At 37.3% G+C, this 27,186-nt stretch overlaps 1 protein-coding gene across 1 annotated transcript in view; it reads right to left on the bottom strand.

The window, feature by feature from the left end:
* ZNF638 (zinc finger protein 638) overlaps positions 1–27,186 on the bottom strand; it is a 147,910-nt gene that overhangs the window by 21,879 nt on the left and 98,845 nt on the right. Inside the window, 11 exon segments of the mRNA XM_070379784.1 lie at positions 423–557; positions 1,085–1,126; positions 2,298–2,426; positions 8,004–8,135; positions 9,915–9,952; positions 10,468–10,536; positions 10,964–11,050; positions 11,828–11,899; positions 13,585–13,635; positions 18,179–18,231; positions 18,450–18,508. Of these exon segments, the coding sequence (XP_070235885.1) occupies positions 423–557; positions 1,085–1,126; positions 2,298–2,426; positions 8,004–8,135; positions 9,915–9,952; positions 10,468–10,536; positions 10,964–11,050; positions 11,828–11,899; positions 13,585–13,635; positions 18,179–18,231; positions 18,450–18,508 (867 nt within the window).

Genomic DNA, 27,186 nt, shown 5'->3' with positions numbered 1-27,186 from the left:
CTTTTGAACTGTGGTATTGGAGAAGACTCTTGAGAGTCCCTTGGACAGCAAAGAGATCCAACTAGTCCATCCTAAAGATCAGTCCGGGGTGTTCACTGGAAGGACTGATGTTGAAGCTGAAACTCTAATACTTTGGTCACCTGATGCAAAGAGCTGACTCATTTTAAAAGACCCTGATGTTGGGAAAGATTGAGGGCAGGAGGAGAAGGGGACGACAGAGGATGAGATGCCTGGATGACATCACCGACATGATGGACATGAGTTTGGGTAAACTCCGGGAGTTGGTGATGGACAGGGAGGCCTGGAGTGCTGCAAGTTCATGGGGTCACAAAGAGTCGGACATGACTGAGCGACTGAACTGAACTGAACATATTCTCTAAAAGATATATATATACAAGCTAAAATAGAAGGGACCTTGTTACCTTGTTTTTATTACTCATGTATACATGGTGATCCACTTTCCCAAACTGAAGTCCGACACAAAGTACACACTGAAGTCCATCTTCCGGTAAGTTATCAAGATGTACAAATCGATCGTAAATTTTATCTATATTTACCTGTAGTTTTTTTTTTAAGAGACAGCATTAGAAAACACACACACACACACACACACACACACACAGCTGAAGTATCAAACTGTAAAACACAGATTAACAATAATTTAGTTTTTCTGAGTTTAGGTGACATCCCCTCGGAAGAGTAAGAAAATGACTATATAGGTAAAGATAATGTATTAATTTTATATCTGAATGATCAGTGAAACAATATACTAAAAAAAACTATAATCTTTTTTCTATCAACATAACATTTACCCAAAATACCTAATATACCCAATATTTATCCAAGTCAGTTAATATGGTTCCAGAATCTAAAAAATATTTCACATTAGGGACTCCTTTATCCTCTATTTCTTATTTTTTTTTTTTTTTTTTACCAAGAGAAGACTCATATGACATCTCCATCACTTCAATTTTTAAAGCTAGTGCCAAGATTTTCTTTAATTCTTGACAGGTGAAAACAATAAAACAAACAATGTTTTTATCAGTTAAACAAGTGTACAAAAGCGTTTAAATGCAAAATTTACCTCTGGGTCATTTTCTCTAATCAAGGTTGTAAATATAGCTTCCTAGAAAGGCAAAATAAAGAAGATTGAAGGTGCATACTCTTTCTTATTTATATATTTAATTAGTCAAGATTTATAATAAAATATGAACAAGCATTAATAACTACCTCATAAAATGAGAGTCAAGCAAAAATTCTGTTCCTTCCAAAAATCTTTCCCTGTTCCTACAAAAGTTAAGTCATACCTGACCATAGACTTTAATTCTTCTTAGTCCCCTAAGAACATTAAAGACTACCAAGAGGGTACCATTGAGGGAAAGACACTCAAATTCACATACAAGGAATAAGAGATCTAATTTAGCAGACACTAAGAGAACTCAAATTACAAAGCAAACTCGAGGATGAGAACACACAGAGATATAAGCTAGTGAAAAAAACATCACAAGGTTCTTAAGTGTACAGCAATTTGATGTTACTGAATTATATAAAGAGGCCAGGAGTGGCACAACACAAAGACATCAAAGCTGGAAGAAGCTAGCTGATGAAAGCTTAAATGTACGGAAAACGAACTTTACCTTATGGGACAAGAATTCTTAAATTTTTTTCTCTTCAATGCTGACATATATAAAACTACCCCAGCAATTATATCACATTAGAATGATTCTGTATGGAAAGCTTTTTCAAAAGACATGCGTTTCCACCTTTCTCTAGAGATTCCTAGTGTCTCTGCTTCATGCCTCTTAGCAGTAAATCTTTGTAGGCCACACAGAAACAATGAAGGATTTCTAAATTAGTTAAATTCAAATAAATTTGAATTTTATGCCAGTGTCATGACTTTGTGAAAAAGGTTTTGAGAAAGACAAAACTGAAGGCAGAGGATATAACAAATAACTATTTTTAGTATGAGTTTTAAAGAGGTGAAGCAAAGGTGAATGGGATGAAGAGAGAAGAAATTTCAGAAGTTAAAATAGATCAGACCTAGCACGAGCCAGTTATAAGAAATGAAAGGAAATAATCCCTTCCACCATACATGAGGGATTGGATTCCCTCAGTATGGAAGTAACTCTCAAACAATGAGATGGGAGACTATGGAGAAAAAGGAAGATGCTTTCTTAGTGTCCGAGAAAAAACACATGACCCAAAGAAGAAAACTAGAAAACAAAACAGACTATAATAAATTTGATTAAAAATTTTAATAATAGTCTAGTAAATACCATGGTAAATCTATTATTTACCTCGTCTTTTAAATTCATGTTTTCAGGAGCCATACTTATTGAGAGTTGATTTCCATCCATTGATATTGGGAAGCAGGTATAAAATTTTATCATAGAATCTGCAGATTTTCTATTTATTTCTATAAATGCCTTTTAAAATAGAAATGACAAGAACAAAAAAAAGTCTTATTAAGTTACTTCTCCTTAAAAAATTTAATACTTATGAGTCAAATGAATTTCATAACTTACCAAATATTTTTAAAATAAAAAATGCATTCCTTAGAAAGGTGAGGCATATACACTAAGAACATTACAACTAAAACCAAAAAATAATGACTGAACTCATAAAGCAATACTAAAGAGGAATAACAAGGGACACTGTAGTAAATGACACTAAGGAAATCTTATTTATCTTATTCATCACTATATCCTTACTACCTAGAGCAGTATATAGTATGTAGCAGACAATAAACGATCATGAATCAAGTAAATAAACTCAATGATTGACAAAATATGAGAAATATGAGGAAAGAAAGAACCAAAGAAATGTGTAACGGTTATCAAGTTCTGTTCTGTTATTTTCTTAAGTATAAAATTGGAGCAGCGTACAGTTTGGTTTCTAAAACCAGCTTGAACATCAGGAAGTTCAGGGTTTACATATTGCTGAAGCCTGGCTTGGAGAATTTTGAGCATTACTTTACTAGCGTGTGAGATGAGTGCAATTGTGCGGTAGTTTGAGCATTTTTTGGCATTGCCTTTCTTTGGGATTGGAATGAAAACTGACCCTTTCCAGTCCTGTGGCCACTGCTGAGTTTTCCAAATTTGCTGGCATATTGAGTGCAGCACTTTCACAGAATCATCTTTCAGGATTTGGAATAGCTCAACTGGAATTCCATCACCTCCACTAGCTTTGTTCATAGTGATGCTTTCTAAGGCCCACTTGACTTCATATTCCAGGATGTCTGGCTCTAGGTGAGTGATCACACCATCGTGATTATCTGGGTCGTGAAGATCTTTTTTGTACAGTTCTTCTGTGTATTCCTGCCACCTCTTCTTAGTACCTTCTGCTTCTGTTAGGTCCATACCATTTCTGTCCTTTATCGAGCTCATCTTTGCATGAAATGTTCCTTTGGTATCTCTGATTTTTTTGAAAAGATCTCTAGTCTTTCCCATTCTGTTGTTTTCCTCTATTTCTTTGCATTAATTGCTGAAGAAGGCTTTCTTATCTCTTCTTGCTATTCTTTGGAACTCTGCATTCAGATGCTTGTATCTTTTCTTTTCTCCTTTGCTTTTCGCTTCTCGTCTTTTCCCAGATATTTGTAAGGCCTCCCCAGACAGCCATTTTGCTTTTTTGCATTTCTTTTCCATGGGGATGGTCTTAATCCCTGTCTCCTGTACAATGTCACGAACCTCATTCCATAGTTCATCAGGCACTCTATCAGATCTAGGCCCTTAAATCTATTTCTCACTTCCACTGTATAATCATAAGGGATTTGATTTAGGTCATACCTGAATGGTCTAGTGGTTTTCCCTACTTTCTTCAATTTAAGTCTGAATTTGGCAATAAGGAGTTCATAGTCTGAGCCACAGTCAGCTCCTGGTCTTGTTTTTGCTGACCGTATAGAGCGTCTCTATCTTTGACTGCAAAGAATATAATCAATCTGATTTCGGTGTTGACCATCTGGTAATGTCCATGTATAGAGTCTTCTCTTGTGTTGTTGGAAGAGGGTGTTTGTTATGTTATCAAATTGCCAACATCCGCTGGATCGTGGAAAAAGCAAGAGTTCCAGAAAAACATCTATTTCTGCTTTATTGACTATGCCAAAGCCTTTGACTGTGTGGATCACGATGAACTGTGGAAAACTCTGAAAGAGATGGGAATACCAGACCACCTGATTTGCCTCTTGAGAAATTTGTCTGCAGGTCAGGAAGCAACAGTTAGAACTGGACATGGAACAACAGACTGGTTCCAAATAGGAAAAGGAGTACGTCAAGGCTGTATATTGTCACCATTTAACTTGTATGCAGAGTACATCATGAGAAACGCTGGACTGGAAGAAACACAAGCTGGAATCAAGATTGCCGACAGAAATATCAATAACCTCAGATATGCAGATGACACCACCCTTATGGCAGAAAGTGAAGAGGAACTAAAAAGCCTCTTGATGAAAGTCAAAGTGGAGAGTGAAAAAGTTGGCTTAAAGCTCAACATTCAGAAAACGAAGATCATGGCATCTGATCCCATCACTTCATGGCAAAAAGATAGGGAAACAGTGGAAACAGTGTCAGACTTTATTTTGGGGGCTCCAAAATCACTGCAGATGGTGACTGTAACCATGAAATTAAAAGACGCTTACTCCTTGGAAGGAAAGTTATGACCAACCTAGATAGCCTATTCAAAAGCAGACATTACTTTGCCAACAAAAGTCTGTCTAGTCAAGGCTATGGTTTTTCCTGTGGTCATGTATAGATGTGAGAGTTGGACTTTGAAGAAGGCTGAGCGCCGAAGAATTGATGCTTTTGAACTGTGGTGTTGGAAAAGACCCTTGAGAGTCCCTTGGACTGCAAGGAGATCCAACCAGTCCATTCTGAAGGAGATCAGCCCTGGGACTTCTTTGGAAGGAATGATGCTGAAGCTGAAACTCCAGTACTTTGGCCACCTCATGCGAAGAGTTGACTCATTGGAAAAGACTCTGATGCTGGGAGGGATTGGGGGAAGGAGGAGAAGGGGACGACAGAGGATGGGATGGCTGGATGGCATCACTGACTCGATGGACGTGAGTCTCAGTGAACTCCAGGAGTTGGTGATGGACAAGGAGGCCTGGCGTGCTGCGATTCATGGGGTGGCAAAGAGTTGGACACGACTGAGCGACTGATCTGATCTGATCTGCCAGTTTGGTTTTAATTTTCATACCTGGGTACTATTTAACCTTGTTCCATATGTTTGATAGTTAATGAGGTGAAAACAGTTCATATTTTTATTTATAGTTATAGTTTTAATAAAATGAGTTATCTCTTTATGTCATTAGCCAGCATATTTATCAAACTTTTAGTATTTTATAGCATGTTTATACAAATCTTCTGTTTCCCATTTACACAAATATTTTAAATCTTTTATTTCAATTTTCCTTTATGTTAATTTCAAAAATGTTTAAAATGTTTATATGAGTGAATCTGGTATTTTTCCACATAACATCTAGAAAAATATTTAATCTCCAAAAACTTAATAGTCTATTCAACTGATTAGACTTGATAGTCTAGTCAAAACTGGGCATAAATAATCTAGATTTGTATTTGGATTTTATATTTATGCACATTCACTTCGGTATATGATGCAAACTACGAATCTGAATTATTCATTCCCAGAGTTTCACAATTTCCCCCATGTCAATGTATTATCACATAAAATTCTTATACTAAAAAAATGTATTCTTTTTCAATTTTTATCCATCTCAAAACATTACAAATAATGTGCTTTTTAGAAAATAGCTTTAATGAAATATAGTTTACATATCATAAAGTTCACCTGTTTAAGTGTACAGTTCAATGATTTTTAATGTAGAACTGTGTAACCATTCAAGTAATCTACTTCTGATATAAGGTAAAACTGAATGTAATTACTTACACTTACTATCCCTTCCTTCTTTGTTTTCTTATGTACACTGGTTTCACTCCCAAAAATTTCTAATGATCACCAACTCCTTTCTATAAGAATGCTATGTGCCACCACTCTGAGGGTGCTGTTTCCACTATTTAAACTTCACTGAACTTTCATGTCCTATAAATATCTCCTACAAGTTGTTCATTATTAACACATTTTGTTTTAAAATTACAAAAGCAATAAACACTTATTATAGAAAACTGAAGACATACAGATAAAACTAGGCTGGTTCTATGTACTGATGACTCCATCAGTGTGAGTCTGAAAATGGTTATTTCCCATTTGAGTATAAATGGTAAAAAAAAAAAAAAAAAGCAGAAATACTAGTAAAGACAGCCAAACAAAACTTTGTAAGTTGTTAAAAAACTATTATTAAAGTATTTTCTGTTAAATTTTCAAGCAAATTTTTAATGGGGAAATCCATCCTTCTCACCATAAAACTACACCTGATTATAGAATAAAACTTTAAAAATGTGATTAACTGTATTTTGGATTTTTTTTTGATTTTATTCTATTTTTAAACTTTACATAATTGTATTAGTTTTGCCAAATATCAAAATGAATCCGCCACAGGTATACATGTGTTCCCCATCCTGAACCCTCCTCCCTCCTCCCTCCCCATACCATCCCTCTGGGTCGTCCCAGTGCACTAGCCCCAAGCATCCAGCATCGTGCATCGAACCTGGACTGGCAACTCGTTTCTTACATGATATTTTACATGTTTCAATGTCATTCTCCCAAATCTTCCCACCCTCTCCCTCTCCCACAGAGTCCATAAGACTGTTCTATACATCAGTGTCTCTTTTGCTGTCTCGTACACCGGGTTATTGTTACCATCTTTCTAAATTCCATATATATGCTTTAGTATACTGTATTGATGTTTTTCCTTCTGGCTTACTTCACTCTGTATAATAGGCTCCAGTTTCATCCACCTCATTAGAACTGATTCAAATGTATTCTTCTTAATGGCTGAGTAATACTCCATTGTGTATATGTACCACAGCTTTCTTATCCATTCATCTGCTGATGGACATCTAGGTTGCTTCCATGTCCTGGCTATTATAAACAGTGCTGCAATGAACATTGGGGTACATGTGTCTCTTTCCCTTCTGGTTTCCTCAGTGTATATGCCCAGCAGTGGGATTGCTGGATCACAAGGCAGTTCTATTTCCAGTTTTTTAAGGAATCTCCACACTGTTCTCCATAGTGGCTGTACTAATTTGCATTCCCACCAACAGTGTAAGAGGGTTCCCTTTTCTCCACACCCTCTCCAGCATTTATTATTTGTAGACTTTTGGATCGCAGCCATTCTGACTGGTGTGAAATGGTACCTCATAGTGGTTTTGATTTGCATTTCTCTGATAATGAGTGATGTTGAGCATCTTTTCATGTGTTTGTTAGCCATCTGTATGTCTTCTTTGGAGAAATGTCTATTTAGTTCTTTGGCCCATTTTTTGATTGGGTCGTTTATTTTTCTGGAGTTGAGCTGTAGGAGTTGCTTGTATATTTTTGAGATTAGTTGTTTGTCAGTTGTTTCATTTGCTATTATTTTCTCCCATTCTGAAGGCTGTCTTTTCACCTTGCTAATAGTTACCTTTGATGTGCAGAAGCTTTTAAGGTTAATTAGGTCCCATTTGTTTATTTTTGATTTTATTTCCAATATTCTGAGAGGTGGGTCATAGAGGATCCTGCTGTGATGTATGTCGGAGAGTGTTTTGCCTATGTTCTCCTCTAGGAGTTTTATAGTTTCTGGTCTTACGTTTAGATCTTTAATCCATTTTGAGTTTATTTTTGTGTATGGTGTTAGAAAGTGGTCTAGTTTCATTCTTTTACAAGTGGTTGACCAGATTTCCCAGCACCACTTGTTAAAGAGATTGTCTTTAATCCATTGTATATTCTTGCCTCCTTTGTCAAAGATTGTATTTTGTATTTTAAAAATGCCTTAGCTTGAGACAGCTTATTTTGAGGTGTTGCTCTTAAACCCTTTGTTCCAAGTTTTGTAAAGTTAATATTTTTCAAAATGAGCTTGCAGACAACATGAATTCACAACGATTTTCAACTCTTACCTTTTTATGAGATGACAAAATCAAAATATCCTTTAAACCACCAAATGGTTTTACAAGGTTGGAAACTTCTTCAACAGAATATCCTTTACTAGGCAAATCAGAAATAAGTACCATACACATTTCTTCTGTTTCCTTCAAAACAAATTTAAGAATTGACATTAAAACTTAACTGTTATTTACTTAAATATTTAAGTTTTACATTGCAGATCACTGTTAGTATTTAAATTGCATTTAATATTGATTAATTCAGACAGTTGGTCTAAACCACAAATTAAAAACAAAACAAAATGCATTTTCCCACTCTGTAAGTATACAGAATAATTCTGTCATCTAGTCAAGGTCTTTAGTTCTCTTTCGTAACCATTATTTAAAAACAAGTTTAAAAACATAACGCTGCCTGTCTTTGACAATAACTCTTTCATGTACTGTTCCCATTCCTGTGCCTTGTGATGCTAATATTTGATGCTCCAAATCAGCTCAGTTCAGTTCAGTTGCTCAGTCGTGTCCAACTCTTTGCGACCCAGGCTTCCCTGTCTATCACCAACTGCTGGAGTTTGCTCAAACTCATGTCCGTTGAGTCAGTGATGCCGTCCAACCATCTCATCCTTTGTCATCCCCTTCTCCTCCTGCCTTCAATCTTTCCCAGCATTAGGGTCTTTCCCAATGAGTCAGTTCTTTGTATCAAGTGGCCAATGTAATGGGAGTTTCATCTTCAGCATCAGTCATTCCAATGACTATACAGGACTGATTTCCTTTGGGATGGGCTGGTTGGATCTCCTTGCAGTCCAAGGGACTCTCAAGAGTCTTTTCCAACACCACAGCTCAAAAGCATCAATTCCTCTGCGCTCAGCTTTCTTTACAGTCCAACTCTCACATCTATACAGGACTACTGGAAATCAGGGCATATCCTTTTATCATACTGAGTAAAATAATCCCTTTTAAGCAATATAAAAAAGCTTACCTAGTCTCTTAGTATCCTTACTCCATAACCCAATCCTCACTACAAAATACTTTCACTTCTGCCTTCTCTTCTCTTAGATCTATTTTATTCTTCAAGATGACTCCCCCCAAAATGCCAACTTTTCCTTTAGTGGATGTTGGGTGAAATCCACAGAAGTGCACTATAGTAAATTTGGCAACTTCTAACTTTTCTTTCTGGAGGGTGAGAGGGTAGGAAATTATAATTTTCATAAGCTAGTTGAGAATGATTTTTAAACAGCATGCAAACTGTGTTCACAAATGATTCCTTCTAGAATGCAATAAGTAAATCTAAATATTCTACTGCTGCTTTAAAATATTCTTCTCAAACCAAAATAGTAAGTTAACACATACTACTTAACTACTACTTGAAGAATAGGGCAACCATTCTAATATGAACTTATCTTCAGCATCTGAATGGTCTCAAGATCTTAACCACTAATTTCTAAATTAATGCAATTTTAACATATTCAAGATGACACATATAAGCACAGGAAAACAAAGTGAACTTAAAGCCCTTGAAATAGAATTGCAAATGCCACTTGCTCCTCTAAACATACAAAAAATTAACTGGCATTCTAAGTATTAACATATCTCCCATTTGCCTCTATAAGAAAAAAGAAAAAAAGAAATTTCACAAAATTCTGTTGTTTTTCTACTCAAAAACCCAGCTGGCCTAACACTCTCTTCTCAGTGAAAAGAAATGCTCAATAACATGTACATTTATTTATGATAATCTGCACCTAAATTTCTGTGACTTATTCTGCAACTCACGATTTTTAAACTCAAAACATATTTACAAGGTCACAAAAGACCAGGATTTTCACCATACCTTATATGTACATTTTTTACCTAGGTTTATAGTAAGAAAACTACACTGTGTCACAATCTCTTAAGCTTTAAAAAAAAAAAAAAGTGAAATTAAAAACTGACCTTGTTGACTGGTTCATTTTCTGTGGCCTCCAAAGCAGCTGAAGATACAAAATAAAATAAGAATTCACACAAATGTATTTTATTTATCAAGATCTAACTTTATTCCACAATGGATTAAATAGTAGCTTCATGAAAATGTATATAACAGGCAAAAGACCAGAGAAATTTAAATAGGATACAGTTACAAAAATAACTGGCTTTTAAATAATAAATTCAGTTTTATTTCTTCTGAGAGCAAAATCAAGACATAAGGTGAAGATCTGAATCACAATATTCTTAAATTCACCTAGGTATGACCCTATAGTTGTTGCTGTTGAATCACTCAGCTGTTTCCAACTCTTTGCGATCCCATGGACTGTAGCCCACCAGGCCCCTCTGTCCGTGGGATTTCCCAGGCAAGAATACTGCAGTGGGTTGTCATTTCCAACATATTTTATATATATATGTAATATATATATATATACACACACATGACACAAAACCTTAGTAAAATTTATTTTTAATCTTTCATCTTTAAACATAGAAGAACAAAATTAAATTTCTATTTGCCTACCTGAAATAGTTTCTTTAGCTCCATTTTCAGTGGTTTTGACTTCCACATTTGTCTTCATTTCAGAGCTTTCTGCAAGATCAAAGTGAAAGTGAAAGTTGCTCAGTCACGTCCGACTCTGTGACCCCATGGACTATACAGTCCATGGAATTCTCCAGGTCAGAATACTGGCGTGGGTAGCCTTTCCCTTCTCCAGAGGATTTTCCCAACTGAGGGATTGAACCTAGGTCTCGCGTATTGCAGGTGGATTCTTTACCAGCTGAGCCCTTATTAGTCTAGAAAAACACACTAATACAATTAAAACTAATGAATATAAACAGGAACTTAAGCTAGGTTCTTTTGTTATTTCAAGTCTCCATAAGCTGACCTGATTGAAGACAAAGCTAATACAAAATTTCCTTTGAAACAATTTTTAAGCATCGACTCCAAAATATACCTCGAATTATACAGATAGGATTTAATGAAACAAAAGCACTGAATGATAGCAATTCAAGCTTACCTGGTACATTCACAGATTTACTAATGTCTTTGTTCTTGACAATTCCAGCCTTTTTGACTTCCAGAGACTTCTTTCCACTAGATTTTGCTTTTAAAAGTAGAATTATTATTATAAGGCTCTATTCAGTCATTTAGCATGTTTCATACTAATACGTCAGTAAATAAGTAGTTCAACTTCATTATAAAAGGAGCTCTTTTCCACGTATTTATTTCTAATTTTTTTCAGTATGTGTTTACCAGTAAGATTAAAAGAAAATATAAACTGAGATATAATTTTTGTTAAGGGTTATTAATGATTCACAAATTTGATCCTCATGTGCCAAAAGCACACCAAAATCACACACAAAAATTCTATTTTATTATTTCCACAAAGATTCTTTACAATTACGTTAGTCTACTCGGAAAATATATTAATAAACAGATCATGATAGTTTCAACATGTTACAACTTAAGTGTTCCATTTCTTGATGGAGGATACATTCTTATAACATGGAAAGAAAATCTTTAAAGCAGAAATATTCAGGGAGTTCTATAAGCTGAGAAAGATAATATGAAGTGACAACTCTAAAAACAGGAGGAAAAGAAAGATTAAACAAGGGGGAAGTGGTGATAGCAGCCTAATATCATACAGCTGTCAGAAATATTTCCAAAAATATCTGCAATGGCAAAAACTGTCAAAGACCAAAGCACCTAAAAACAAAAGTTGTATGTGTGTTAAGTTTTAAGTATCAAAGAAGTATCTACTGAACTTTTCCAGATGTTACTAGATACAAATTATATAAATTTAAAACTTGCTTTTGATATTTATTATATTCTTTAAACCAGAATTATAAATAAACTTAATATAACCTTTCAACAGTCTTACCTGTTTTGATTGAAGCTTTATTACCTTTAGCAGCTACTGTTACCACAGATTTGACAGAACCCGCTGACTTCCCTAAATCACAAAAGCTCAGTCAAAACTGGTTTATTTATTAACTAGTATCAACAATACTGAAAGAACCTCACAAAGGATATAAGAGCCAAGGGACTATATTTTATTCAAAACATAAAATGCTATCATTTTTAGGGACACAGATTATGTGGTAAATTAGAAATGATAATTCACCTCCCTTTTTGGGTATTTAAAAAATAGCATTCAGGCAAGTTACTTAAATCAAATCAACTAGAAGCAAAATTACTAACTACAGTATATAAAAACATTTGTATGATAGCTTTAATGGTTCCAAAAGCAGTTATATTTAGGACCTCCCAGTTCACACTTCCTTGGCTCCCAGTCAATTAAAAAGCCCTTCAAAGTTAAAGTCGCTCAGTCTTGTCTGACTCTTTGTAACCCCATGGACTATGCAGTCCATGGAATTCTCTAGGCCAGAATACTGGAGTGGGTAGCCATTCCCTTCTCCAGGGGATCTTCCCAACCCAGGGATCAAACCCAGATCTCCCGCATTGCAGGCGGATTCTTTACCAGCTGAGTCACCAGGGAAGCCCTTAAAGAATACCTATATCATGGTCAGGCCACATCAAGATTGTTTTGACTCATTCGTAATGGGTCCTTATTTTAACACAACTTTTTGAACTGCTCTAACACTTTGTACATATGCATATATTACTGCTGCCTATATTCCAAAATGATGTTTATATAAAGACTTTTTCATCTAAGTGTCACTAAAAAGACTGCCAGAGAACAAGAAAAACTGAACCTTTTTATTCAGAGAGCAACAAGAAGTTTAGAATCAGGATTCTCAACAAGCAGCAAGACAGTATATGAGGAAAAAGCCCAGGATCAGAAGTCATTAAATCCAAGCTGAATTCCAAGTTAAATTGTGAAGTCTGGGGAAATTTACTGATTTCTGTGCACACTACCCTATTCATAAACAATGGTGGTAATCGCCCTATTTAACAGGATCTTCTCTGAAATATGATCATGCTTCTGAAAAGTTATTAAAAGGAATTAGGACATCTATAATATTTAATCAAAACAGCTTACAAATTCACTGTTCATATCCAAAGAGAGACCTTAATTTTTGCTCAAAAAGAGAAATACTAATCTTTATATTGTCATTTAACCAGTCATTTCCTAGTCATGCCCAAGTTTTGTCACACTGCAGTAACCTTAGCCCAAATGAACCCTTAAGATGTTTCTTCTTTCACTATTCTATGCTATTACCACAAAGAAATTCACTTTACTACTTCTAGTAGAGGAAAAACAGAAAGGGGGATAAATACTAGGGCAAGGAGAAAAAAAATTAAACTGGTTAAATTAGTTACTTGAAAATATAATGTAGCCTACGAAAAAAGGCAAATAGAACATAATTTGCCATAAGTTTATTTTCCAAACTATTTTATAAAAGAAAAGTAAACAGAAAAGACCAAAAAGAGAAAAAGGGAAATATTTCTAATATTCACCATGAGAAATAGTTTGCCAGTTAAATTATTTTATTTTTATAGTAACTGCAGGAAAAGAGCACTGTCTACTAAATATGCTTTCTCGACTATAAATTTCAAAAATTGGTATATACTCAGCAAACACTTTATCACATGAAATCCAAGACTACTGACATAACCATCTTAAACAATTTAAATTTAATTAATATGTCTAACATCCTAATATAGAAAACATACCTGAAGATTTATTTACTTTGGTTGCAGATGTCTTGGTTTGTCCAGTTTTGGCTAAAATAGTAAGAAAAATACATCAATAACACATTACAAAAAATATCATTTACATTTAGGAAAGAGCTAACTTGGCATAAGCTTCTTATCCTTATCCATCAGAGGGCAGAAAGAATGAAAACCACAATCACAGAAAACTAACCAACTGATCACAGGGATCACAGCCTTGTCTAACTCAATGAAACTATGAGCCATACCATGTAGGGCCACCCAAGACGGACAGGTCATGGTGGAGAGTTCTGACAAAACGTGGTCCACTGGAGAAGGGAATGGCAAACCACTTCAGCATTCTTGCCTTGAGAACCCCATGAACAGAATGAAAAGGCAAAAAGATATGACAATGAAAGTTGAACTCCCCGGGATGATAGATACCCAATATGCTACTGGAGAAGAGAGGAGAAATAGCTCCAGAAGGAATGAAAAGGCTGAGCCAAAGCAGAAACAACACCAAGTTGTGGATGTGTCTGGTGGCAAAAGTAAAAGTCCTATGCTGAAAAGAACAATACTGCATAGGAACCTGGAATGTTAGGTCCATGAATCAAAGTAAACTGGAAGTGGTCAAACTGGAGATCGGAAAAGGCAATGGCACCCTACTCCAGTACTTTTGCCTGGAACGTCCCGTGGATGGAGGGGCCTGCTAGGCTGCAGTCCACGGGGTCGCTAAGAGTCGGACATGACTGAGGGACTTCACTTTCACTTTTCACCTTCATTCATTGGAGAAGGAAATGGCAACCCACTCCAGTGTTCTTGCCTGAAGAATCCCAGGGACGGGGGAGCCTGGTGGGCTGCCATCTATGGGGTTGCACAGAGTCGGACACAACTGAAGCAACTTAGCAGCAATAGCAAACAGGAGGTGGCAAGAATAAACACTGACATTTTAGAAATTAGTGAACTAAACTGGACCGGAATGGGCAAATTTAATTCATATGATCACTGTATCTACTGATTCCTGGTGGCAAGAACCCCTGAGAAGAAATGGAATAGCCCACATAGTCAACAGGAGTCCAAAATTCAACACTCGAGTGCCATCTCAAAAACGAAAGAATGATCTCAGTTTGTTTCCAAGGAAAACCATTCAATATGGTAGTAATTCAGTTCATTTCCAAGGCCAATGATTCAATACCATAATAATTCAAGTCTATGCCCCAACCACTAATGCTAAAGAAGCTGAAGTTGAATGGTTCTATGATGACCTCATAGTCAACGAGAGAGTCTGAAATGCAATCTCAAAAATGACAGAATGATCTCTGTTCCTATCCAAGGCAAACCATTCAGTATCATAGCAATCCAAGTCTATACTCCAACCACTAATGCCAAAGAAGCTGAAGTTAAACAGTTCTATGATGACCTGAAAGACCTTATAGAACTAACACCTTTTCATCATAGGGGACTGGAATGCAAAAATAGGAAGTCCCATACCTGGAATAAGAGGCAAGCTTGACCTTAGAGTACAAAATTAAGCATGGCAAAGGCTAACAGAGTTTTGCCAAGACAACACACTGGTCATAGCAAACACCCTCTTTCAACAACACAAGAGTCGACTCTATACATGGACATCACAAGATGGTCAATGCTGAAATCAGACTGATTATATTCTTTGCAACCAAAGATGGAGAAGCTCTATACAGCCAGCAAAAACAAGACCGGGAACTGACTGTGGCTCAGATCATAAACTCCCGATTGCAAAATTCAGACAAATTGAAGAAAGTAGGGGAAAACCACTAGACCACTCAGGTATGACTTAAATCAAATCCCTTGCAATTATACAATGCAAGTGACAAGTCAATTCAAGGGATTAGATCTGATTGAGTGTCTGAAGAATTATGGATGGAGGTTTATAACACTGTTCACGAGGCAGTGATAAAACCATCCCCAAGAAAAAGAAATGCAAAAAGGCAAAACGGTTGTCTGAGGAGGCCTTACAAATAACTGAGAAAAGAAGAGAAGCTAAAGGCAAAGTAGAAAAGGAAAGATAACAATCTGAATGCAGAATTCCAAAGAACAGCAAGGATAGACAAGAAAGCCTTCCTCAGTGAATGATGTAAGGAAACAGAGGAAAACAATAGAATGCGAAAAGACTAGAGATCTCTAAAAGAAAATTAGAGATACCAAGGGAACATTTCATGCAAAGATGGGAACAATAAAGGACAGAAATGGCATGGACCTCACAGAAGTAGAAGAGATTAATAAGAGGGGGCAAGAATACACAGAATTATACAAAAAGGATTATACAAAAACTCCGGGAAAAAAGGATCTTAATGATCTGGATAACCATGATGGTGTCATCACCCACCTAGAGCCAGACATCCTGGAATGGGAAGTCAAGTGAGACTTAGGAAGCATCACTACAAACAAAGCTGGTGGAGGTGACAGAATTCCAGTTGAGCTATGTCAAACCCTAAAAGATGATGCTGTCAAAGTGCTACACTCAATATGCCAGCAAATCTGGAAAACTTAGCAGTGGCCACAGAACTGGAAAAGGTCAGTATCATTCCAATCTCCAATCCCAAAGAAGGTCAATGCCAAAGAATGTTCAAACTACCACACAATTGCACTTATTTCACATGCTAGCAAGGTCATGCTCAAAATCCTTCAAGCCAGGCTTCAACAGTACATGAACCAAGAATTTCCAGATATTCAAGCTGTATTTAGAAAAGGCAAAGGGACCAGAGATCAAATTGCCAACATCCGTTGGATCATAGAAAAAGCAAGAGATTCCAGAAAAACATCTACTTCTGCTTCATTGACTATGTTAAAGCCTTTGACTGTGTGGATCACAACAAACTGCGGAAAAGTCTTCAAGAAATGGCAACACCAGACCACGCTGGTATTCTGCCTGCCTCCTGTGAAACCTGCATGTAGGTCAAGAAGCTATAGTTAGAACCAGGCATTGAACATCAGACAAGTTCAAAACTGGGAAAGGAGTATGTCAAGGCTGTATATTGTCACTTGCTTATATAACTTATATGCAGAGTACATCATGAGAAATGCTGGGCTGGACAAAGCACAAGCTGGAATTAAGATTGTGGGGAGAAATATCAATAACCTCAGATACACAGATACCACCACCCTTATGGCAGAAAGCAAAAAGGAACTAAAGAGTCTCTTGATGAAGGTGAAAGAGGAGAGTGAAAAAGCTGGCTTAAAACTCAAACAATCAAAAAATGAAGATCATGGCCCCACCTGGTCCCACCACTTCATAGTGAATAGGTGAGGGAAAAGTGGAAAGTGGTAGGTTTTATTTTCTTGGGCTTCAAAATCACTGCGGATGGTGACTGCAGTAATGAAATTAAAAGATGCTTGCTCCTTGGAAGAAAAGCTATGACAAACCTAGACAGCATGTTAAAAAGCAGAGACATTACTTTGTAGACAAAGGTCTGTAGAGTCAAAGCTATGGTTTTTCCAGTAGTCATGTATGGATGTGTGAATTGGACCATAAAAATGGCTGAGTGCCAAAAAATTGAGGCTTTTGAACTATGATGTTGGAGAAAACTCTTGAGAGTCCCTTAGACTGCAAGCAGATCAAAGATACGATGTGAAGAACTGACTCATTAGGAAAGACCTTGATGCTGGGAAAGACTGAAGGCAGAAGGAGAAGGGGGCAACAGAGGATAAGATGGTTAGATGCCATCACCGACTCAATGGACATGAGTTTGAGCACGGTCCAGGAGTTGGTAATGGACAGGGAAGCCTGTCCTCTTGCAGTCCATGGGGTCACAAAGAGTCAGACATGACTGAGTGATTGAACTGAACTGAACTGCCTAAGGGTCATGAAAGGTATCAAGAAGAAGCATTTTCTGAGACAGGCCTTAAAGAATAAATTGGAATTTGCCCCACCTTGACCCTCCAAAAGGAGTTTTAATTGGCTTTGTATTTTCATTATCTTGCACAAGGCCTGGTACCTACTAAGTAGGTACTTCAGAAGTGCTTACTGCTGCTGCTAAGTCGCTTTAATTGTGTCTGACTCTGTGCAATCCTAGAGACAGCAGCCCACAAGGCTCCTCTATCTCTGGGATTCTCCAGGCAAGAACACTGGAGTGGGTTGCCATTTCCTTCTCCAATGCACACACCCATGTTAAGTTGCTTCAGTTGTGTCCGACTCTGTGTGACCCCATAGACAGCAGCCCACCAGGCACCTTTGTCCACGGGATCTAGAGGGAAGGATACTGGAGCAGGTTGTTACTAAGTAAAGTTAACTGTAATTTAGACAATGACTCTACATGAATGGACAGTATAAAGACCTGTGAAATGAAATAGGACAGAACAGCTGGAAAATGAACTGCTCTGAGTAACTGAAACATAATATACATATGTGTGACAAGAGACTGAAAAAGTAATCTGGGGGAAAGGGTAAGGGCTCATTTATGCAAGGCTGAAGAATATGGGCATTCTCCAGTGGATCACTAGCTTAAAACAGGGGCCAATGTGGATCCCTTCTACTAAAGCACAATGAATACTATTTTCCTAGCATCATCCTGCAAGAAGTTTCCAGTAAACTGACAAAATATACTCATATTGGAGGAGTAGTAAACGAACAACTTACTAGCAGAAGCTGCAGTCACAGTTTCAACAGCTGTGGAAGCATCTGTATCTTTTCTATTAAAAGAAAAAAAAAATTAGCCAAGAAATTCTAACACCAAAATCTTCTAAAGATGCAAAGCTTATATCTAAAAAAGTTTAAAATAATTCAATTAGAATGATGTCCCATTTGAATCAGGGAGATTAAAATATATTAAAAATGTAGTTGTCAAAACTTTTAAAATTTAATTCATATGTATATTTGTTCTCATGCAGAAAATCATAGAATTACTTACTTTAAAGTAGATGCAGATGTTTTCTTTGAATCTGACATCTTTTTCTTCACCTCTTTGTTCTATGAAAGAAAAATATTTTGAAAACCTTAAGCCTCTTCTCAAATTATAAAAGGGAATATACAAAATACACAAGAGCATATGAAATCTACACACATATACAACCATAAATAAAAACCTTCTTACCCTGAAGTAAAAATGCTAATTACCTTTTCTATTTATAGACAGAAATAAAATATTTTCAACTTGTGATTATACAGTGTAATTTTATATCTTGTCTTTTATCACTTATTGGCATTTTCTTATCACTATCTTTCAAAGACATTTCTAATAGTGCCATACCATTTCTGATACTAATTACTATCACTCTGGTCCAATCTATCACAATCTTTTGCTTTAATTACTATAATAGACTCATAATGGTCTCTGCTTCTGTCTTTGCTTTTCAACCACCCTCACTCCATTTTTAACACAGAACCAGACTGATAACTACCACTCCTAAACTCAAAACCTTTCATCACACTCAGAAAAAAAGCTAATACTTAAAAGTTTACACTACTCATTTTACCCATTCTTTACCCCCAAATCACCACATATCTCTTTACAGCCATCTCCACTTTCAATCCCAAGCACCCTTTAAACTCCTAAAACAAAACAAACTACATAGGCATGGACTTGGGAAGTCTTCTGCAGTTGCTGTTTGGAATGCTCCCAATTCAAGGAACAATTTACACCTTCACTTCCTTTTCACATTTTTAATGAGACCTTCCATAACTACCTTACTGAAAGGTGCATTGCTCTTTAAGCTTGGCAATTAGTGAACATCCAATAACTGCACAATTGCACTCATCTCACACGCTAGTAAAGTAATGTTCAAAATTCTCCAAGCCAGGCTTCAGCAATACGTGAACCGTGAACTTCCAGATGTTCAAGATGGTTTTAGAAAACACAGAGGAACCAGAGATCAAATTGCCAACATCTGTTGGATCATCAAAAAAGCAAGAAGAGTTCCAGAAAAACATCTATTTCTGCTTTATTGACTATGCCAAAGCCTTTGACTGTGTGGATCACAATAAACTGTGGAAAATTCTGAAAGAGATGGGAATACCAGACCACCTGACCTGCCTCTTGAGAAACCTGTATGCAGATCAGGAAGCAACAGTTAGAACTGGACATGGAACAACAGACTGGTTCCAAATAGGAAAAGGAGTACGTCAAAGCTGTATACTGTCACTCTGCTTATTTAACTTATATGTACATCATGAGAAACGCTGGGCTGGAAGAAGCACAAGTTGGAATCAAGATTGCCAAGAGAAATATCAATAACCTCAGATATGGAGATGACACCACCCTTATGGCAGAAAGTGAAGAAGAACTAAAGAGCTTCTTGATGAAAATGAAAGAGGAGAATGGAAAAGTTTTCTTAAAGCTCAACATTCAGAAAACTGAGATCATGGCATCTGGTCCCATCATTTCGTGGGAAATAGATGCGGAAACAGTGGAAACAGTGACAGACTTTATTTTGGGGGGCTCCAAAATCACTGCAGATGGTGACTGTAACCATGAAATTAAAAGACGCTTACTCCTTGGAAGGAAAGTTATGACCAACCTAGATAGCCTATTCAAAAGCAGAGACATTACTTTGCCAACAAAAATCTGTCTAGTCAAGGCTATGGTTTTTCCTGTGGTCATGTATGGATGTGAGAGTTGGACTGTGAAGAAGGCTGAGCACCGAAGAATTGATGCTTTTGAACTGTGGTGTTGGAGAAGACCCTTGAGAGTCCCTTGGACTGCAAGGAGATCCAACCAGTCCATTCTGAAGGAGATCAGCCCTGGGATTTCTTTGGAAGGAATGATGCTGAAGCTGAAACTCCAGTACTTTGGCCACCTCATGCGAAGAGTTGACTCATTGGAAAAGACTCTGATGCTGGGAGGGATTGGGGACAGGAGGAGAAGGGGACGACAGAGGATGAGATGACTGGATGGCATCACTGACTCGATGGACACGAGTTTGGGTGAACTCCGGGAGTTGGTGATGGACAGGGAGCCCTGGCGTGCTGCGACTCATGGGGTCGCAAAGAGTCGGACATGACTGAGCAACTGAACTGAACTGAATAAATGTGTTAAAATGATTTGAACTTATAATTGCTGTCATTTTATGTTTTCTGTTCTTTGGAGGCATTTTTGTGCCATACGGGATTTTATCCCAACATCTCCCTTACCCCCAGTAGTTTAGAAGATACTCATCCTCCTACTTCGGAGAAGGTGATGGCACCCCACTCCAGTACTCTTGCCTGAAAAATCCCATGGACGGAGGAGCCTGGTAGGCTGCAGTCCATGGGGTCGGAAGAGTCAGACACGACTGAGCGACTTCACTTTCATGCATTGGAGAAGGAAATGGCAACCCACTCCGGTGTTCTTGCCTGGAGAATCCTAGGGACAGGGGAGCCTGGTGGGCTGCTGTCTACGGGGTCACACAGAGTCGGACATGACTGAAGTGACTTAACATCCTCCTACTTATATTCTACTAATGGGTAATAGGCTTCCCTGGTGGCTCAGATGGTAAAGCGTCTGCCTACAATGTAGGAGACCCGGGTTTGATCCCTGGGTCAGGAAGATCCTCTGGAGAAGGAAATGGCACCCCACTCCAGTACTCTTGCCTTGAAAATCCCATGGACGGAGGAGCCTGGTAGGCTACAGTCTATGGGGTCGCAAAGGTCAGACACGATTGAGCGACTTCACTTTCATTTTCAATGGGTATCTCCAATTTCAAAAGAAATATGAAACTATTGATTTCTTCTTATAAATTTAAAAGCCCTTACACCTTGGCTTACATGCTAATTTTGATGACATTATTTTAAGACAAAGTTATTGTTTTTAATTTTTTTAAACAATTTATACTATTTTATAAAGATACAACTATTTGTGTTTTATCCTGTTTAAATGGGTTTCCCAGGTGTCTCAGTGATTTAAAAAAAAAAAAAAATCTGCCTACCAATTTAGGAGATCCAAAAGACTCAGGTTTGATCCCTGGACCAGAAAGATCCCCTGGAGGAAGAAATGGCAACCCACTTCAGTATTCATGCCTGGGAAATACCACAGACAGAGGAGCCTGGTGGGCTACAGTCCATGGGGTAGCAAAGAGTCAGAAACGACTGAGCATACATGCATTCTATGTTTAAATGGTTTTATTACTCTCTGTTGTTTAGTCACTAAACCGTGTCCAACTCTTGCGATCCCATGGACTGTAGCCCACCCAGCTCCTCTGTCCATGGCATTTCCCAGGCAAGAATACTGGAGTGAGTTGCAATTTCCTTCTCTGGGGGATCTTTATGACCCAGGGATCAAACCTCCATCTTCTGCATTCACAGATGGATTTTTTACCACTGAGCCACCAGAGAAGCCTGGTGCAATCACCGTTTTATATCATAACTTCCCCATTTCTTAAGTTCTTCATTTTGATAATTATATTTTAGGAAATACATATAGATGAAAGGTTCTTTGAACCCATATATGTCTGAGAATACTGTCCTAGCATACAACTTGATTATTTGACTTGAAATCCACATAATAAATTACAATGAATCAATCTTTTTCTCACTCAACCTTGAGAATGACTTGCTTGGCTATCTAAGGCTGGTCTACCTCTTTTTACATTTACACAGTTTCTGCCTGGATCACTAGGGCTTTCACCTTTATAACTATGAAACTTAACATCTTCACCAGTTTTTAAGTGATATCTTCTTTCTGTAATCCTAGTTATATGCAGACTGGGTCTCTTAGATGCATCCACCATGACTTTCCTCTTCATTATTTTAGACCTTTTAACCTTTACTAATAGACTGTTAAGTTCTAAGAAGGATGGAAGCATATTTGCCTTGTTCATTAATGCATCTTCTGCATGTACCACAATGGCTGACATACAAAAGATGTTTAAGAAATAGTTCTTTCCTTAAATATTTATTTATTGGGTTGTGCTGGTTCTTAGTTGCAACACACAAACTTTTAGTTGTCACATGTGGGAGCTAGTTCCCTGATCAGGGATCAAACCCACACCCCCCTGCAATGGAAGCATAAAGTCTTAGTCACTGGACCACCAGGAAGTCCCAAGAAATAATTTTTGAATTAAAATGAAACTAAACTCTCTTCTGAACTGATTGTATATCCTCAGTTTTATCTGTTATTAATCAGACTTTCCATAATGCTCAAACCACTGTGCACTGCTTCCTGGCATTGTTTTTGTTCTCCATGCAGTCTTCTTAAATCTAAGCTAACTGCTTGCTCTAGGTTTTAGATGTAATGGTCACCATGAATCTTGCTGAAACCAGTAAATCTGAGTTTTTTAAGTCTTGTTTTTTCTGTTTTGTTTTCTTGAAGAGCCATAGCACTATTTTATAACTGCAAAGGTCCTTCTGTCTGTTGAAAACTCTGATTATATTTTTTTCTGTATCAAGAGCTCCTGCTTCCTTAAGGAAAATTCTGAGTACCAACATGTGCCAATTTTTCTGGAAAAGAAGAATGCTTGCTTTCAGCAGACTGGTTAAGAATCATTGTTAAAGACTCATGTCTATGCTGGCTTGTAATTAAACACATGGTTATTTGTTAGACAAGGTTTGTCACCAGAACTGTGCAGAACCATACTTTAATCCTTCAGGTGTAATACAGGGCTGTAGAAAGTTTTTATCTTTTCTCTAACATTTTATTACTGATTCCGAAAAGTAGCAAAATGAAGAGAGTATTTTCTGAATCACAGAGTCCAAGGCAGTCCTAACATGAAACATCAAATGTAGGCAGAAAGGTTTTGTCATGGTTTTAACTATTCATGCCAAAATTAAGATGTAGACCAAGAAAGCTATAAGGCTGACATTCTTTTTCCTAGTTTGAGTTTCCAGTCTATTTTGTGCTTGCTCTGACAGGAAAACTTAATGTCTTCCGCTGTGGTAACAGGCCAAAAGATTGTCCCATAAACTTCTAACCTTGAAGAAGCCATAACCAGAGTTCTGTTGGGGGTTCCCTCTGGTCAACCACAAGAGAGAGGTCATGAGTAAATCTTCAAAGGCTTTAATTCAGCACCACTCAAACCATATTTAACTGAAGAACATCAATGTTTGTGACAGGTAGATGGCATGTTTTCTAGTTTTCAGTGCTGATACTTAGGCCATTCTTTACTATGAAAATCAAAAACAGTTAATGACTGAACTATTCAACTTGCACTGCTGCCTTACCAACCTTATAAAAAAGTCATCTAAGAGAATTATTTTAATCTGTTTGAAATACTATAATACCCTAAATGTATCACTACTCAGTCGTTTTCCCAGATTAAACATTTTAGAATTAAAAAATATTGATCTCACATTTAAAACTTTAATAATCAGCTAGTCCTGCTTGAGAGTCAATGGTATAAAAGCTATTTCTTCTTTCTATTCTCAAGGTTACTAATCTACCCCAAACTGTTAGAGTAGTCTGCTTGTCTAGATGAGTGCTCTAACTGGATTTCAGTGATCTTTTCTCTTCTTTCCTTTAATCAATATGCTAAGCTTTCTTTGCCTTCAGAGTCATCTGCCCTACTAATTCATTCTGCAGATCACTTCCTGATGAATCTTTCAAATCCATCGATTTCACTGTCAAAGCCCTGCTGAAAACTTTGAATAACATTTAAATGTCTCAAAATAAAGTTTAAATTATTAAATTATGCATTCAATTCTTGCTTCCCCTTATTCTTCTCTGCAATAGAGGAGGATATGTGTCACAGTTCTGATAAATCAAAAGTAGGTGGAAGTTGCTGGGGAACTCCTCCTTCTTGGGAGTGTGTGTGGGGGGTAGAGGGACACTAAAAATTCATTGTGTTCCTGACACATTCCTTTCTTTCTGTTTGAAAGATTGAAATAATACCAGAAGGTACAACAACCATCTTACAAAAAGGATGAAAAAGTACATGCTAATGACAGTGAATTAGAAAAATCAAAAGGCTGGGTTCCTGAAGATATTTTAGAGCTGTTGTATCAGCCACAGATCACCCACCAGCCAATTTCCTGTTATAAGATAAATAAACCTCTTATTTGTTTAATAAACCATTGGAGAAGTTTTCTGTTAACTGAAAATGAAAGAAATTCTAAATTGGTAATGACAACGGTCACCATGTAATAATTATTCAAATTAGGACAATGGGACAATGAGATGGGCATGTATGTACCTAATATTAGTAAACCAGAATGATGGGTTACTCCAATAATAACTAACCAGAAAACATAAAAAATAAAACTCTTTTAATAGCAATTGAAAGAATATTTATGACATATACAAATAAATAAAAATTAACACTTCTTCCAAAATGCATGTTATGGAAACATACAAAAGAACGTTATGGGAAAAAAATGTAAAAACTCGCTGAGGGACACAAAATGAAACCTAAATAAATGAAGGAATAAAACCTATTTTTGGACAGCAAGATTTAGTACTGTAAATACATCAATACAAATTCTGTACAGTACCAATTAAACGCTCATTAAGGTTTTTTAGAGAACAAACGGATTTTAAATCTAATACGTAGGAGTAAATGTTTAAGCAAAAATACATGGAAGGAGAAAACAAAGAAAAATGATTCTATTAGAAAAATGGCAAGTATTATAAAACTATAGTTAGAAAAATTTAAACTACATAGCATTCATATGAAAATTAACAGACTGAAACAGCTCTATGTGTATAGGGTAGTTTATACACAAGACAGCTTTACAAATCAATGAGGAAAGATAAATGAGGCATAAATAGTGTTGGGTTAATTGGTTACCCATTTTGCAAACAGTCATATCATTCACACACTGTATCACAAATAATAGATTTAAAACATAATGGAAATATATCTTTCTGGCATTGGTATAAAGGTCTTCTAAAATAAAAGAAAAAAGCCATTAAGAGTAAAAAGGCAGTAAAACTGGAGTGCACCAAAATTAAAAAAACTTTACGTATCATATAAGCAACATTCTAAAAGAAAATACTTCTCATGTATAATACAAAATTAGTTTCTTAGGATAATGAACACCTTCAGATGAAAAATTTTTAAAAGGCAAATAACCCAATAGAAAAATGTGAGAAATAGGATGCAGTGCTCTCCTCCCACATATTCATCAGAAGTACATCCACATGTAGACCAACTTACAAAGAACATCTACTGAACAATACCAGAAGACAGACTTCCAAAGGAGCATGAAAATCTCCACATAACAGGGAAGGGCAAAAGAATAGAGAAAATAAAGAAAGGAATCAGGACAGGACCTGTGCCTCTGGGAGGGAGCTGTGAAAGAGGAAAAGGCTTCTGCACACTGGGAAGTCCCCTCACTGATGAGATCAGCTGTAACAGAGAGGGGGGGAAATAGAGCCTCAGAGGAGAGCTCAGCGACAGAGGTGCAGAGGACAAAGCCAAGGGAAACCTGAACAGACTGCTGATGCTGGTCAGCTCCCCACAGCCTAAGATGCTTGTCCATTCAACCACTAGGGCAGGTGGAGCTTGTGTCCTGAGGCTTGGGCTTTGGAGGTCAGGCCCAAGGGACAGGACTGGAGTTGGCTGTGTGAAGACAGTCTGAAGGGGCTACGAGGTAGTACACCACAACTGATGGGAGTCCAAGAAGAAGCCCAGGTTCTTCAGAGAGACAAGGGACCACTGTGAGGGGGCGCAAGAGGAGAGGGGTGTCACAGAAGCTTCTTTCTCCATATGCTCATAGGCGGCCCACACAAACTCCAGGGCTGGGTGCAAGTCATAGCTGCCATCTCAGATTCCAGGGGTAGGCACAGACTGGTGCCAATGCCGTTGCCAAGAGTTCCACAAACAATCTGTAAGTCAATGCCCCACCTTTCCAGGAACTTGCATGGCTTGCCACTGCTGCGAGTCCGCACTCAGGGTCAACTTCCCTGGGAGCATGTGAGGCCTGCCTCTGCTGCCAAGGGTTTCATGACCCAATGCCAACCACTGCCCCCACCTCTCTGGGGGTTTGCAGAATAACACTGTCACTGCAGAGGAACACAACTGCAGCCCCCACCTTCCTGGGAACCTACATCAGTCGAGCATCTGTGCACTTGCATACCCCTTATCAAGGTGGTAACAACCAGCACATGCTGACGAAAGAGACAGCAAGCATCCAAATCAAAACCAGCCTTCACACCAAAAAAATATTAAAACCCAAAAAAGCTATACGGGGATGTTCCTGCTTATAAATAGCCCTCTAAGACAACATGAGACAGTTGTTTCTCCTAAACTCTTGGACTAAGAGAAGTACAAGGAAAATGAGAAGCAGAGAAACCCCTCTCAGTTAAAATATCAAGAATATTTCCCTGAAGGAACAATGAAACAAAACTCTTCAGTCTAAAAGACACTGAGTTGAAAAAGGAGATAATGAAAATACTGAAGGAATTAAGAAAGGCTATCAAGAGAAATACAGATTATTATTTAAAAAGAACTAGAAACTGTGAAAAGGACCTAAGTAAAATCTAAAAATTCATTTGCCAAGATGAAAGCTGAGCTCAAGGCAGTAAATAGCAAAATGAATAATGCAGAAGAAAGAATAAGTGACCTAGAAGACAGACTAATGGAAAGCACCCAATCAAAAGAGCAGACAGAAAGCCAAATGAAAAAAAAAAGGCAATATAAGAGACCTATGGGGTAATAATATAAAGCAGGCCAGTCTATGCAGAGATTGAAGAAAAAGAAAGAAAAAAGGGGACTGAAAATGTATTTGAAGAAATTATG

Source organism: Bos mutus, chromosome 11 (assembly GCF_027580195.1).
Source record: "Bos mutus isolate GX-2022 chromosome 11, NWIPB_WYAK_1.1, whole genome shotgun sequence".
Classification (NCBI taxonomy): domain Eukaryota; kingdom Metazoa; phylum Chordata; class Mammalia; order Artiodactyla; family Bovidae; genus Bos; species Bos mutus.
The sequence above is the reverse complement of the archived record's forward strand: the minus strand, read 5'-3'. Positions and strand labels throughout refer to the sequence as shown.